This window comes from Mixophyes fleayi, chromosome 4 (assembly GCF_038048845.1).
Source record: "Mixophyes fleayi isolate aMixFle1 chromosome 4, aMixFle1.hap1, whole genome shotgun sequence".
NCBI lineage: Eukaryota > Metazoa > Chordata > Amphibia > Anura > Limnodynastidae > Mixophyes > Mixophyes fleayi.
Window position 1 is genome coordinate 39,715,160 of NC_134405.1, and position 12,519 is coordinate 39,727,678.

Here is a 12,519-nt window from a genome sequence, read left to right on the forward strand (position 1 = left end):
TCACACGACAAGCGCAAAAATCAGTTTAAAATCACACTGAGGTGTAAATGTATCAAACCTTCTAAAACGATAAAGTGGAGGTGTTGCCCATAGCAACCAATCGGATTCTAGCTATCGTGTTCTAGAATGTAGTAGATAAATGATAGCTAGAATCTGAATGGTTGCTATGGAGAACACTTTCACTTTTTCTTTTTTAGAAAGTTTGATATATTTACCATTCAAAGGCCTAAAGACCTACTTTATCTTTTCCAATCGACACCTCGCTAGGCACAGTTGATCACGTCATGGTATCATTATCCCATGGCTGCCATAACACAAAGCTTTTCCTGTAGTTCTGTAGCTTAATAAAAACAGGTTTCTTCAGTAGCTTGATCTTGCAATATGTAATTCACATGATATCTTGCCCTTGGGCTTTGGACTATAATGCCAAACTAACCCCCAACCCCAAACTACCCCAACCATTTACCTATAAAAATGAATATCATTGATTACATTGCAACTTGACATGACTGTTCTTGTGTAACTACATTTAGGTTTGATGCCAAACCACCAAGGTCCAATAACAAGTAAATATCTTTGTGCCCTACAGGCCACAGCACAGATGGAGGACAGGCTCCGGCTGTTCATCTCCAACTTTTCTCCAGAAAATGTCCTGCCTCTAGCCGATGGCGTCTTGAACTTTATCCACCACCAGATTGTGGAGCTGGCCAGAGACTGCCTGACACGGAGCACTGAGGGCATGATCACCAGTACCTACTTTTACCAGCTTCAGGATAACCTGGACAAGCTGCTGCTGGACGTGAGGACCAGGGGCAAGAACGGGAGACAGAGGGCGGGAGAAGGGAGCAGTGATTTGTATGAAGAACTCTTATTTTTGCAATAAACTTCCTCCAAGTAGCAGAATTGTATGGTGGTCACATAAGGGACCTGCTCAGTCCACGAGGAACTCACTCCTGACTTCAAATGCAGCCTTATGATGTTCCAGGGCTACAGCCTGGAGTTTGAGTGAAAGCTCCGACAGGTGCTGCTTTCAGATTCCAGGATATGGGCACTAGAGCATCAACGGTCTACTGACACTGGCAGGAGTGAGCTACTCCTAAGCATGTTAACCCCTGCCAACTGGTGGTGAGGGGGATTTATTGCAAAAAAAAACCAATATAATAAAATGTGGATTTCCCCTTGAAATAAATGGAAGAAGAAATGTCAACGAAACAAAGAGGGCAAGATAAAAAGAAAAGTTGGATGAGAAGAGACAGAAATGGAAAGTATGAGAGTGGTGGGAAAGAGAAAAGTATGAAAAAAGTTTAGAAAGAGATATTGAGAAGATAGAACCCACGGCAGTGACATGAGATGTAGAGTGCTAGCCAGACAGAAAGATCAAGGGAACAGGTAATTAGTAAGTTGAGGAAACTGGTGAAAAGAATGACTGTAAATTGGTGAAAGAAAGAGAAACAAGAGTTGAGCATATGGTAAGAGGAAAGAAAGAAAACCTTACGAACGTTCTTGAAGGCATTGTGATCCAGGAATTCTCTAGACAATAGGTAATCTTCTCTCCCCTCCACAGGCAGTGGAACGCTCGGAAGGGTCAGAGGTGGCCTTCATCGCACAGCTGATGAAAAATCTGCTCATTATCATCTCTCGACCAGCCCGTTTGCTAGAGTGCCTGGTGTGTTGATTACTGTTGCCTTGTAATGGTACCAAAGTATTTGTATATCCTCACATGTTGTACATTTACGTTCATTGCATTAGATAAAGAGTAATGGCATCTCGCCCATCTGTCCTTTTTAATAGGGACATCTCCTTACTTGGATTAAAATCACACTGACCCTTTTGCTTTTCAAATGATCCCTCTTTTGGGTCTGATATGTAGTACACCTGCTTGGACAATGGCCTTTGCTGTACTCCTAAAGAGTTTCTTTGGCCCCAGTTTAAAAACAGTACTAAATAACCTTTGCATACTGGTGATTTTTTGAAGAGTTTTGGTATTTGTAGGGGAAATCCTGGCTAGAATTCTGCAAAACACAGTGTCATGTGTTGCTTCTACAGCCTACATTATGCCTTCCATTCCATTTGTAGGAGTTTAATCCTGAGGAGTTTTATCACTTGTTGGAGGTGGCTGAGGACCAAGTAAAGGAAGGGAACCTGAAGACAGATATACCTCAGTATATCCTGAGGCAGCTGGGACTGACAAGAGACCCTTTCCCAGGTAATTTGCTTTGTACACTCTTGGTTACAGCCCCTTCTATCCAGCAGAAGGTCTAAGCATTGACCTATCATTGTCCCTCTACAGAGGAGTTATCTGCTGAGGAGCCGGTTGCTGTGGAGACACACACACCAGAGAGCGATGACACCGGAGAGGTGAGAGGACCATCAAAGTTGTACTCAATCTCCTTACCCTTCCTACACACATGTGTCTAACCAATCCCTCTTCATTTATTTAGGGAAAAGGAGGAGCAGTTTCTAAGCCAATAAGACCACCTGAGGAAAGTGACTTTGAAAACATTAAGCTCATCAGCAATGGCGCCTATGGGTGAGTCATCTAGGACAAAAACTGCTGGAACTGGGTTCAGAAGCCCTTCATTCTCCACCACAGACCTTCCATGTCTACATTTAAGGCATGGATATATACTCAGACATTGACACACAGTCATGTACATGGAAGTACACTCTGCCATGGACACATGCATCCAGGCCTAGACTGGCAAGCTAGCATTTCTGGCCAGAGCGGCTGATGTGCACGAGGATACCAGCTCATTCCTATCCAGATATTTATTTTATGGTGCACTTGCTATTTTCCTGAACTCCCCTTTTTGAAGATAGCACTATGCCATCTTTCGGCCCACAAGGTCACACCTTGCGGCTGTAACACTGACCACTTGGCTTCACCCTGACAAGTCTCTGCAACAAGATGGTTTCATTGGCTGAAACCACCAATGACGATGGGATAATTAAGGTGTGGGGACAGCCATGGGTGTATTTCAGATGGGGCAGTGGTTGGCATTGTCCTGTGTTTGGCACATGGCGGTGGTTGGCAGAAAGTAGGCTGTATTGGGCATGGAGCTTTAAAGATGAGCACTGGCAGTATACATTGGACATAGGATGTGGTGGGCATGAGGGCTGTCATGCTGGGTAAAATGCGGTAGATAGTCTGCATAGAATTATGGTAGATTTGAGGATATACTGGGCACAGACATATGGTGGGCATTAGGCTGTTATACTGGACATAGCACAGTATATAGTGGGCATGGGACTGTTATGCTGTACTGTGGGCATGAGGATGACATACATGAGGCTGTTATACTGTTATACAGGGTACAGTAATGTACATAGTGGCCATGGGTTTGCTATGCATTGTAGTTACTTTCCAATCCATGTACAGTAATTATTTATTTCTTAGTTACATCCCACACAGGCAGTTTAGTTTCTTGCAATACTGCACCCTCCACCATGTAGGTCCCAAAAAATGTGGCCCTCCATACTGAGAAGTTGGAGAGCACTGCTTTAAGCAGCAGGAGAGTTGAAGTGCCACACTGCTCAGCAGATGGCACTGCAGAGCTTTTTGTTTGCGCCATTGCCAGGGCAGAGTGCTATGCACAATTTTGGTGAGAACCATTTGTCCTGAATTCCTGTAACTCGGAATCCTCTCTCCCCCAACAGAGCGGTGTACCTGGTACGACACCGTGAGACCCGCCAGCGCTTTGCCATGAAGAAGATCAACAAGCAGAACTTACTGCTGAGGAACCAGGTTCACCAGGCCTTTGTAGAACGGGACATCCTGACTTTTGCACAGAACCCATTTGTGGTCAGCATGTTCTGTTCCTTCCAGACGCGCAGACACCTCTGCATGGTCATGGAGTACGTGGAAGGTGAGAAATTAAACACACTAGACTCACATGATGTGCAGCCTTATCTGTAATTATAGCAGAATTTTGGGCTGAATAGGCAGAGAGGGACTAGCAATCTAAGTAGAGAAGTCTTGATTCCACATTATAATTCCAGTTAGACCTCACACATTATTGCTTGTTGTTATGGAGACCTCACCTTCAGAAGAATGTTGATAAACTCGAGGAGATCGATGGAAAGCCGAAAAAGAATTCTAAGCACAAAGCTTTCATGTAGGATGACTGAAGCTTAAATAAAGTGGTATTGTGCTGAAAGATTAGTAGATGCTTTGAACAAACCTCTACCAGATGTTGTTGGAAAAACAGCAATAAATGAGCAGGGTAGGAGTATGCAGAGATTTGTCCTGAGAATTAACCTTAACATTGATATGGGAAAACCAAGGGCGGACAGTTGGTTCCTTCATTGTTCTCAGTATTCTAAAGGGGGCATTTATGTAATCTGCTTGGTTGCTATGGGCAACACCAACATTTCTACACAGTTATCTGTGGAACAGTTTTCATAATTGTCTCCCTAAGTTCCATGTATCTTTATATGTTGCTAATCAGTCTGTCTATCCCGGGTAGGGGGTGACTGTGCCACTCTTCTGAAGCACATTGGTGCTCTCCCTCTGGAGATGGCGCGATTATACTTTGCCGAGACGGTCCTCGCTCTGGAGTACCTGCACAATTATGGCATCGTTCACCGTGATCTGAAACCGGACAAGTAAGGAGCAGTCTGTGCTTATACTCTGTACCATACATGTATAAATGTGTATGTCTGTATGTTCTCTCGTTCTCCTTCACACTCTTACTCATATTGTTTTGTTTCCTGGATGATTCTCTCCCCGCTTCTCCTTCTTACCTCCCCTCAGTCTCCTAATTACTTCAATGGGTCACGTCAAACTGACTGATTTTGGCCTGTCTAAAATGGGACTTATGAATCTTACCACTAATTTATACGAAGGGCATATCGAAAGTGAGGCCAGAGAGTTCCTGGATAAACAGGTGATTAGGGTGTGCTGTGTGCCTGTGTCACCCCGTGGTGGGAGGGACAAACTCCATATCACATAGCTCCCTCCTGTCTGTGTCACCCTGTGGTGGGAGGGACAGACTCCAAGTCACATAGCTCCCTCCTGTCTGTGTCACCCTGTGGTGGGAGGGACAGACTCCATGTCACATAGCTCCCTCCTGTCTGTGTCACCCTGTGGTGGGAGGGACAGACTACATGTCACATAGCTCCCTTCTGTCTGTGTCACCCTGTGGTGGGAGGGACAGACTCCATGTCACATAGATCCCTCCTGTCTGTGTCACCCTGTGGTGGGAGGGACAGACTCCATGTCACATAGCTCCCTCCTGTCTGTGTCACCCTGTGGTGGGGGGGACAGACTCCACGTCACATAGCTCCCTCCTGTCTGTGTCACCCTGTGGTGGGAGGGACAGACTCCATGTCACATAGCTCCCTCCTGTCTGTGTCACCCTGTGGTGGGAGGGACAGACTCCACGTCACATAGCTCCTTCCTGTATGTGTCACCCTGTGGTGGGAGGGGCAGACTCCATGTCACATAGATCCCTCCTGTCTGTGTCACCCTATGGTGGGAGGGACAGACTCCATGTCACATAGCTCCCTCCTGTCTGTGTCACCCTGTGGTGGGAGGGACAGACTCCACGTCACATAGTTCCTTCCTGTCTGTGTCACCCTGTGGTGGGAGGGACAGACTCCATGTCACATAGCTCCCTCCTGTCTGTGTCACCCTGTGGTGGAAGGGACAGACTCCACGTCACATAGCTCCTTCCTGTATGTGTCACCCTGTGGTGGGAGGGGCAGACTCCATGTCACATAGATCCCTCCTGTCTGGGCCTCCCTAGTTACTTGTATTATGCAGAGTAAAGAAGACATTCTTAGTTCTTCTTGTGTGAATTTGCCAGGTGTGCGGAACCCCAGAGTACATTGCGCCAGAGGTAATCCTGCGGCAGGGGTACGGAAAGCCCGTGGACTGGTGGGCAATGGGCATTATCCTGTACGAGTTCCTGGTGGGCTGTGTCCCATTCTTTGGGGACACCCCAGAAGAGCTGTTTGGACAGGTGATTAGTGGTGAGTATATGATGATCAGCCTGTGATGTTTCTTCTCCTTGCTGTGTCAGGTTATATTGATATTTACATAATCTGTTCATCCCTCTGCTGACCAGTCTTATGTCTTCTTATTTATCCTGCTTGGTCCTTCCCACTGTCCCAGACCGGCCCTGCTATCTGCTATTGTCTCCCACCTGCATCTGTGTACTCTCTTTCAGATGACATTGTTTGGCCAGAGGGGGAGGAAGCTTTACCTGCCGATGCCCAAATTCTCATCTCCAGCCTCTTGCAGACAGACCCCTTACTCAGACTGGGGACAGGTGAGAAATACCATTGTCATTGTCATGATGAAATACCTACACGCTCATCTAGCCTGCTCTGTTTTGGAACTGCTGGGAGACTATTCCATGGATCTATTAACTTTTTCTCTAAAACAGGTCCTTATCAGGGGAGTAATTTCCATGGCAGCAGATGCGGCTGCAAAGGGGCCTGGTGGTGGTGGGTGGTGGGGGGAGGGGTGCCAGGCAAAGAGTGTTTATCCACTCTGGAGAGTCCCACTCTCTTCTGAACATGTGTGGGGACTAGTGCATGCGTTGTGGTGTCCCGTTTGGGCATTCAGTTCCACTGCAAGGGTCCAACATGACCTGACCACTAGACATGAGATCAGCACACTCAATGCCAGACTAGAGTAAAGCACACCGCCATTAAAGGGAAATCTTAATGCTACAGTATACCGTGACAGTCTAGAAAATTGGGTGATTCGGACTTTTTAGAAACAGTTTGGGGAAGGCCCTATCCTGTTTCAGCATGGCAATGCCGGCAAAGCAGGTCCATCAAAACATGGTTTTCTGAGATTGTTGTGGAAGAACATGACTGGCAGGCACAGAGACTTGACCTCAACCTCATTAAACACCTTTGGGATGAATTGGAACTTCAACTGCGAGCAAGGTCTTCTCGTCCAACAATAACAAATAGATCTGTATGTCGTGTAAAAGAATTTTATTATATTCAGGTTTGTCGGGTCATGTTGGGGTGTAGTGTCCTATGTCTGTATAGAGTGTAATAGAAGTGTATTATGATCATGTCCAGTGGTCAGGTCATGTTGGAGGTGTAGTGTCCTATGTCTGTATAGAGTGTAATAGAATTGTATTATGATCATGTCCAGTGGTCATGTCATGTTGGGAGTGTAGTGTCCTATGTCTGTATAGAGTGTAATAGAATTGTATTATGATCATGTCCAGTGGTCAGGTCATGTTGGAGGTGTAGTGTCCTATGTCTGTATAGAGTGTAATAGAATTGTATTATGATCATGTCCAGTGGTCAGGTCATGTTGGGGTGTAGTGTCCTATGTCTGTATAGAGTGTAATAGAATTGTATTATGATCATGTCCAGTGGTCAGGTCATGTTGGACGTGTAGTGTCCTATGTCTGTATACAGTGTAATAGAATTGTATTATGGTCAGGTCATGTTGGAGGTGTAGTGTCCTATATCTGTATAGAGTGTAATAGAATTGTATTATGATCATGTCCAGTGGTCAGGTCATGTTGGGGATGTAGTGTCCTATGTCTATATAGAGTGTAATAGAATTGTAGTATGATCATGTCCAGTGGCCAGGTGATGTTGGGGAGGTAGTGTCCTATGTCTGTATAGAGTGTAATAGAATTGTATTATGGCCATGTCCAGTGGTCAGGTCATGTTGGGGGTGTAGTGTCCTATGTCTGTATAGAGTGTAATAGAAGTGTATTATGATCATGTCCAGTGGTCAGGTCATGTTGGGGATGTAGTGTCCTATGTCTGTATAGAGTGTAATAGAATTGTATTATGGCCATGTCCAGTGGTCAGGTCATGTTGGGGGTGTAGTGTCCTATGTCTGTATAGTGTGTAATAGAAGTGTATTATGATCATGTCCAGTGATCAGGTCATGTTGGGGATGTAGTGTCCTATGTCTGTATAGAGTGTAATAGAATTGTATTATGATCATGTCCAGTGGTCAGGTCATGTTGGGGGTGTAGTGTCCTATGTCTGTATAGAGTGTAATAGAAGTGTATTATGATCATGTCCAGTGATCAGGTCATGTTGGGGATGTAGTGTCCTATGTCTGTATAGAGTGTAATAGAATTGTATTATGATCATGTCCAGTGGTCAGGTCATGTTGGGGGTGTAGTGTCCTATGTCTGTATAGAGTGTAATAGAAGTGTATTATGATCATGTCCAGTGGTCAGGTCATGTTGGGGGATGTAGTGTCCTATGTCTGTATAGAGTGTAATAGAAGTCTATTATGATCATGTCCAGTGGTCGGGTCATGTTTGGTAGATGTAGTGTACAATAATGGAAGAAAAACAAAATCATGTCAATGGCCATATGATGTACAGTGGATGCAGCGTTTAATATCTGCTTAACTTGCATGAAATGATTCTGATATGAGGTAACCTGCACAGCAACATGTTTTCGAAAATTGGTGAATTCACAATGACCAAAACGAAATCCAAACAGCGCTGTCATTACATTATAAAACATTAACAAAAAATATCAGCGTAAGGCAGTGGTTCCCAAACTGTGTGCATAGGCTCCCTGGAGTGCCTCGGCAATATCACAAGGGTGCCTCGGTCAGGCCCAGTGGTAAGCAAAGCGGGGGACTACTTGGTAATTATTGTGGCTTAGGGGTGCCTTTAAAAAATTATGGAGGCCCTAAGGGGTGCCTTGAACTGAAAAAGTTTGGAATCCACTGGCGTAAGGTGTTCTCTCCACTTATTTGTCATTCCTGCTCTATTCTCCTAGGGGGAGCTATTGAGGTGAAAGCTCACAACTTTTTCACAGATCTGGACTGGAATGGGTTACTGAGACAGAAGGCGGAATTTATTCCACATCTGGAGGCTGAAGATGATACCAGCTACTTTGACAGTAAGTGTAATATGGACAAAACATTATCCCATAGGTTACTGTAATCAGATTATATCTCAGGAGCAGGGTTACTGTAATAAGATGTTACATGGGGTAATAAGACACTCAGGAGCTGGGTTACTGTAATATGATGTTACAGGGGTAATAAGACACTCAGGAGCTGGGTTACTGTAATAAGATGTTACAGGGGTAATAAGACACTCAGGAGCTGGGTTACTGTAATAAGATGTTACAGGGGTAATAGGACACTCAGGAGCTGGGTTACTGTAATAAGATGTTACAGGGGTAATAAGACACTCAGGAGCTGGGTTACTGTAATAAGATGTTACAGGGGTAATAAGACACTCAGGAGCTGGGTTACTGTAATAAGATGTTTCAGGGGTAATAAGACACTCAGGAGCTGGGTTACTGTAATAAGATGTTACATGGGGTAATAAGACACTCAGGAGCTGGGTTACTGTAATAAGATGTTACAGGGGTAATAAGACACTCAGGAGCTGGGTTACTGTAATAAGATGTTACAGGGGTAATAAGACACTCAGGAGCTGGGTTACTGTAATAAGATGTTACAGGGGTAATAAGACACTCAGGAGCTGGGTTACTATAATAAGATGTTATGGGGTAATAAGACACTCAGAAGCTGGGTTACTGTAATAAGATGTTACATGGGGTAATAAGACACTTAGGAGCTGGGTTACTGTAATAGGATTTTACAGGGGTAATAAGACACTCAGGAGCTGGGTTACTGTAATAAGATGTTACAGGGGTAATAAGACACTCAGGAGCTGGGTTACTGTAATAAGATGTTACAGGGGTAATAAGACACTCAGGAGCTGGGTTACTATAATAAGATGTTATGGGGTAATAAGACACTCAGAAGCTGGGTTACTGTAATAAGATGTTACATGGGGTAATAAGACACTTAGGAGCTGGGTTACTGTAATAGGATTTTACAGGGGTAATAAGACACTCAGGAGCTGGGTTACTGTAATAAGATGTTACAGGGGTAATAAGACACTGAGGAGCTGGGTTACTGTAATAAGATGTTACAGAGGTAATAAGACACTCAGGAGCTGGTTTACTGTAATAAGATGTTACAGGGGTAATAAGACACTCAGGAGCTGGGTTACTGTAATAAGATGTAACAGGGGTAATAAGACACTCAGGAGCTGGGTTACTGTAATAAGATGTTACAGGGATAATAAGACACTCGGGAGCTGGGTTACTGTAATAAGTTGTTACAGGGGTAATAAGACACTCAGGAGCTGGGTTACTGTAATAAGATGTTACAGGGGTAATAAGACACTCAGGAGCTGGGTTACTGTAATAAGATGTTACGGGGTAATAAGACACTCAGGAGCTGGGTTACTGTAATAAGATGTTACCGGGTAATAAGACACTCAGGAGCTGGGTTACTATATAAGATGTTACATGGGTAATAAGACACTCAGGAGCTGGGTTACTGTAATAAGATGTTACAGGGGTAATAAGACACTCAGGAGCGGGGTACTGTAATAAGATGTTACAGGGGTAATAAGACGCTCAGGAGCTGGGTTACTGTAATAAGATGTTACAGAGGTAATAAGACACGTACCTGGGATACTGTAATAAGATACTTGGGAACTGGATTACTGTTACTGAATATAAAAGATAATTAATTTGCCTCTTTTCAGCACGATCAGACCGGTATCAGCATATTAACTCTTATGAAGAAGATGATACGAATGATGAAGATTCTGTAGAAATTAGGCAGTTTTCGTCTTGCACTCCAAGGTTCAGTAAGGTGAGTCTTTGTTACAGACATGTATCATAGACAGACTAGACCATCTTCTTTTTGGGGGGATAGGTGCAATGATATATTGAATACCCTGTATCACTTTAAGTCATATATTTATATTACTAATTAAGTACGCTCCATATAAGTTATATGTGACACCTTTACTGAAAACCACCAGCAAGCAATGAGAGACAAAGGATGATTGTGCCATAGGGACCTCCTTGGTTAGTCTCAAAATTGCTCACCCAGGCCCTGTGTAGAGCTGGACACAATTTGCACTTACAATGTAAGCATAAATTGCGTAGGTTAGTGTGCATTCAGAGCCGCTGTTACTGCTAAAATCAGGGGGCACAAAACATCATCATCTTCATCATTTATTTTGTATAGCGCCAACATATTCCGTAGCGCTTTACAATTGGGGACAAATACAGTAAGAAACAAACTGGGTAAAACAGACAAAGAGGTGAGAAGGCCCTGCTCGCAAGCTTACAATCTATGGGACAATGGGAGTTTGATATATGAGGTTAAGTCTACATTTTGCATTTCGGTCAAGCCAGACTGCAAAGGTAAAAGAGACTCATAAGCTAAATAATCCCGACACACAACAATGTTGGTCAGGTAGTAGTTGTCTTGTGTGAAATTGTGTAACGGGTGGTTATAGGGTAATGTAGTGAGGTTAATAGGGTGGTTGAGGAATATTATAAGCTTGTCTGAAGAGGTGGATTTTCAGAGAACGCTTGAAAGTTTGTAGACCAGAGGAGAGTCTTATTGTTCGAGGGAGTGAATTCCATAGAGCGGCTGCATCCCGAAAAAAGTCCTGTAACCGGGAATGGGAAGATGTAATGAGGGTGCATGAGAGACGCAGATCTAGTGCAGAACGGAGTTGCCGAGTTAGGAGATATTTTGAGACAAGTGAGGAGATGTATGTTGGTGCAGCTTTGTTGACGGCCTGATAGGTTAGTAAATGTATTTTATATTGGATTCGGTAGAAAACAGGCAACCAATGTAGAGACATTACAAAACAATGTGTCTCCTGAAATTACCAGTACCAGCACCAGGCTTCCCCTGCCAGGGCAGGTGCCCTTAGCTTAGGGTCCCCTTGCCATAGTAACAACCAGCCGGTCAGCGCTGGATTCCCTAGAAGGAAAGGTGCCCACAAATAAAATGCAGACATTTCCCTAAGATTAACCAGCTCATTGCTGACTAGCACTAGTTTTATTCCCAAACTCCCAGAAGTGGGGGTGTGAGTTAATATGTAAAAAATATATTAATGCTTACCTTATTTTACAAAGGTGTATTTGTATTATTGTACACTCTGTCACTATTGTAACATATGCAGGTGTACAGCAGCATGGAGCAGCTGTCCCAGCTGGAGCAGAAGCCCCTCACTCCTTCCCTAGACACCAACAAACAGGACAGATCTGAGAGGACAGGCAAGAGAGAGACCCTTGGCGGAGTCACCCTGAGAGACCGCTGCTGGAGGACCGTGTCTCCTGAAATGTAAGTGTGCAAGGATAGCCCTCACCAGACAGATACACAGCTCGCCTGTACTAATGGTTCCCCAATTTCACCATGTGAGTGCGGTGATATGAGCAAGATGCATCAGCCGTATGTGTAACGAGGCGGATGTTTGCACCCCAAAAGTAGTGTAAGGAAGCATTATACAGGCACAGTGGTATGGTAGAGAGGCGAAGATACCCCCAGTAGTGTTGGAATAAAACAAGGAACACAGGGCTAAAACTGCATAAACTCATGGGTATATTCTCTTTGCATGTGGCATAAGGCTTTACCACAGCAGCAGATAAGTAGCGGTAGTGTAAGCAAGTAATACCACAATACCATCAACCTGCAATGGTATTCAACATGTCACAAAATAAATAACCTTTTAG

At 44.2% G+C, this 12,519-nt stretch overlaps 1 protein-coding gene across 4 annotated transcripts in view; it reads left to right on the forward strand.

Moving 5' to 3' along the window:
- Window positions 1–12,519, forward strand: part of MAST1 (microtubule associated serine/threonine kinase 1) — a 63,745-nt gene that overhangs the window by 40,761 nt on the left and 10,465 nt on the right. For all 4 annotated transcript variants that reach the window (XM_075206683.1, XM_075206684.1, XM_075206685.1 and 1 more), the window contains 13 exons: window positions 590–799; window positions 1,565–1,666; window positions 2,077–2,206; window positions 2,291–2,358; window positions 2,442–2,530; window positions 3,658–3,866; window positions 4,467–4,605; window positions 4,754–4,886; window positions 5,808–5,973; window positions 6,171–6,272; window positions 8,731–8,853; window positions 10,527–10,636; window positions 11,970–12,130. In XM_075206683.1, the coding sequence (XP_075062784.1) occupies window positions 590–799; window positions 1,565–1,666; window positions 2,077–2,206; window positions 2,291–2,358; window positions 2,442–2,530; window positions 3,658–3,866; window positions 4,467–4,605; window positions 4,754–4,886; window positions 5,808–5,973; window positions 6,171–6,272; window positions 8,731–8,853; window positions 10,527–10,636; window positions 11,970–12,130 (1,742 nt within the window). The remainder of the gene's footprint in view (window positions 1–589; window positions 800–1,564; window positions 1,667–2,076; window positions 2,207–2,290; window positions 2,359–2,441; window positions 2,531–3,657; window positions 3,867–4,466; window positions 4,606–4,753; window positions 4,887–5,807; window positions 5,974–6,170; window positions 6,273–8,730; window positions 8,854–10,526; window positions 10,637–11,969; window positions 12,131–12,519) is intronic.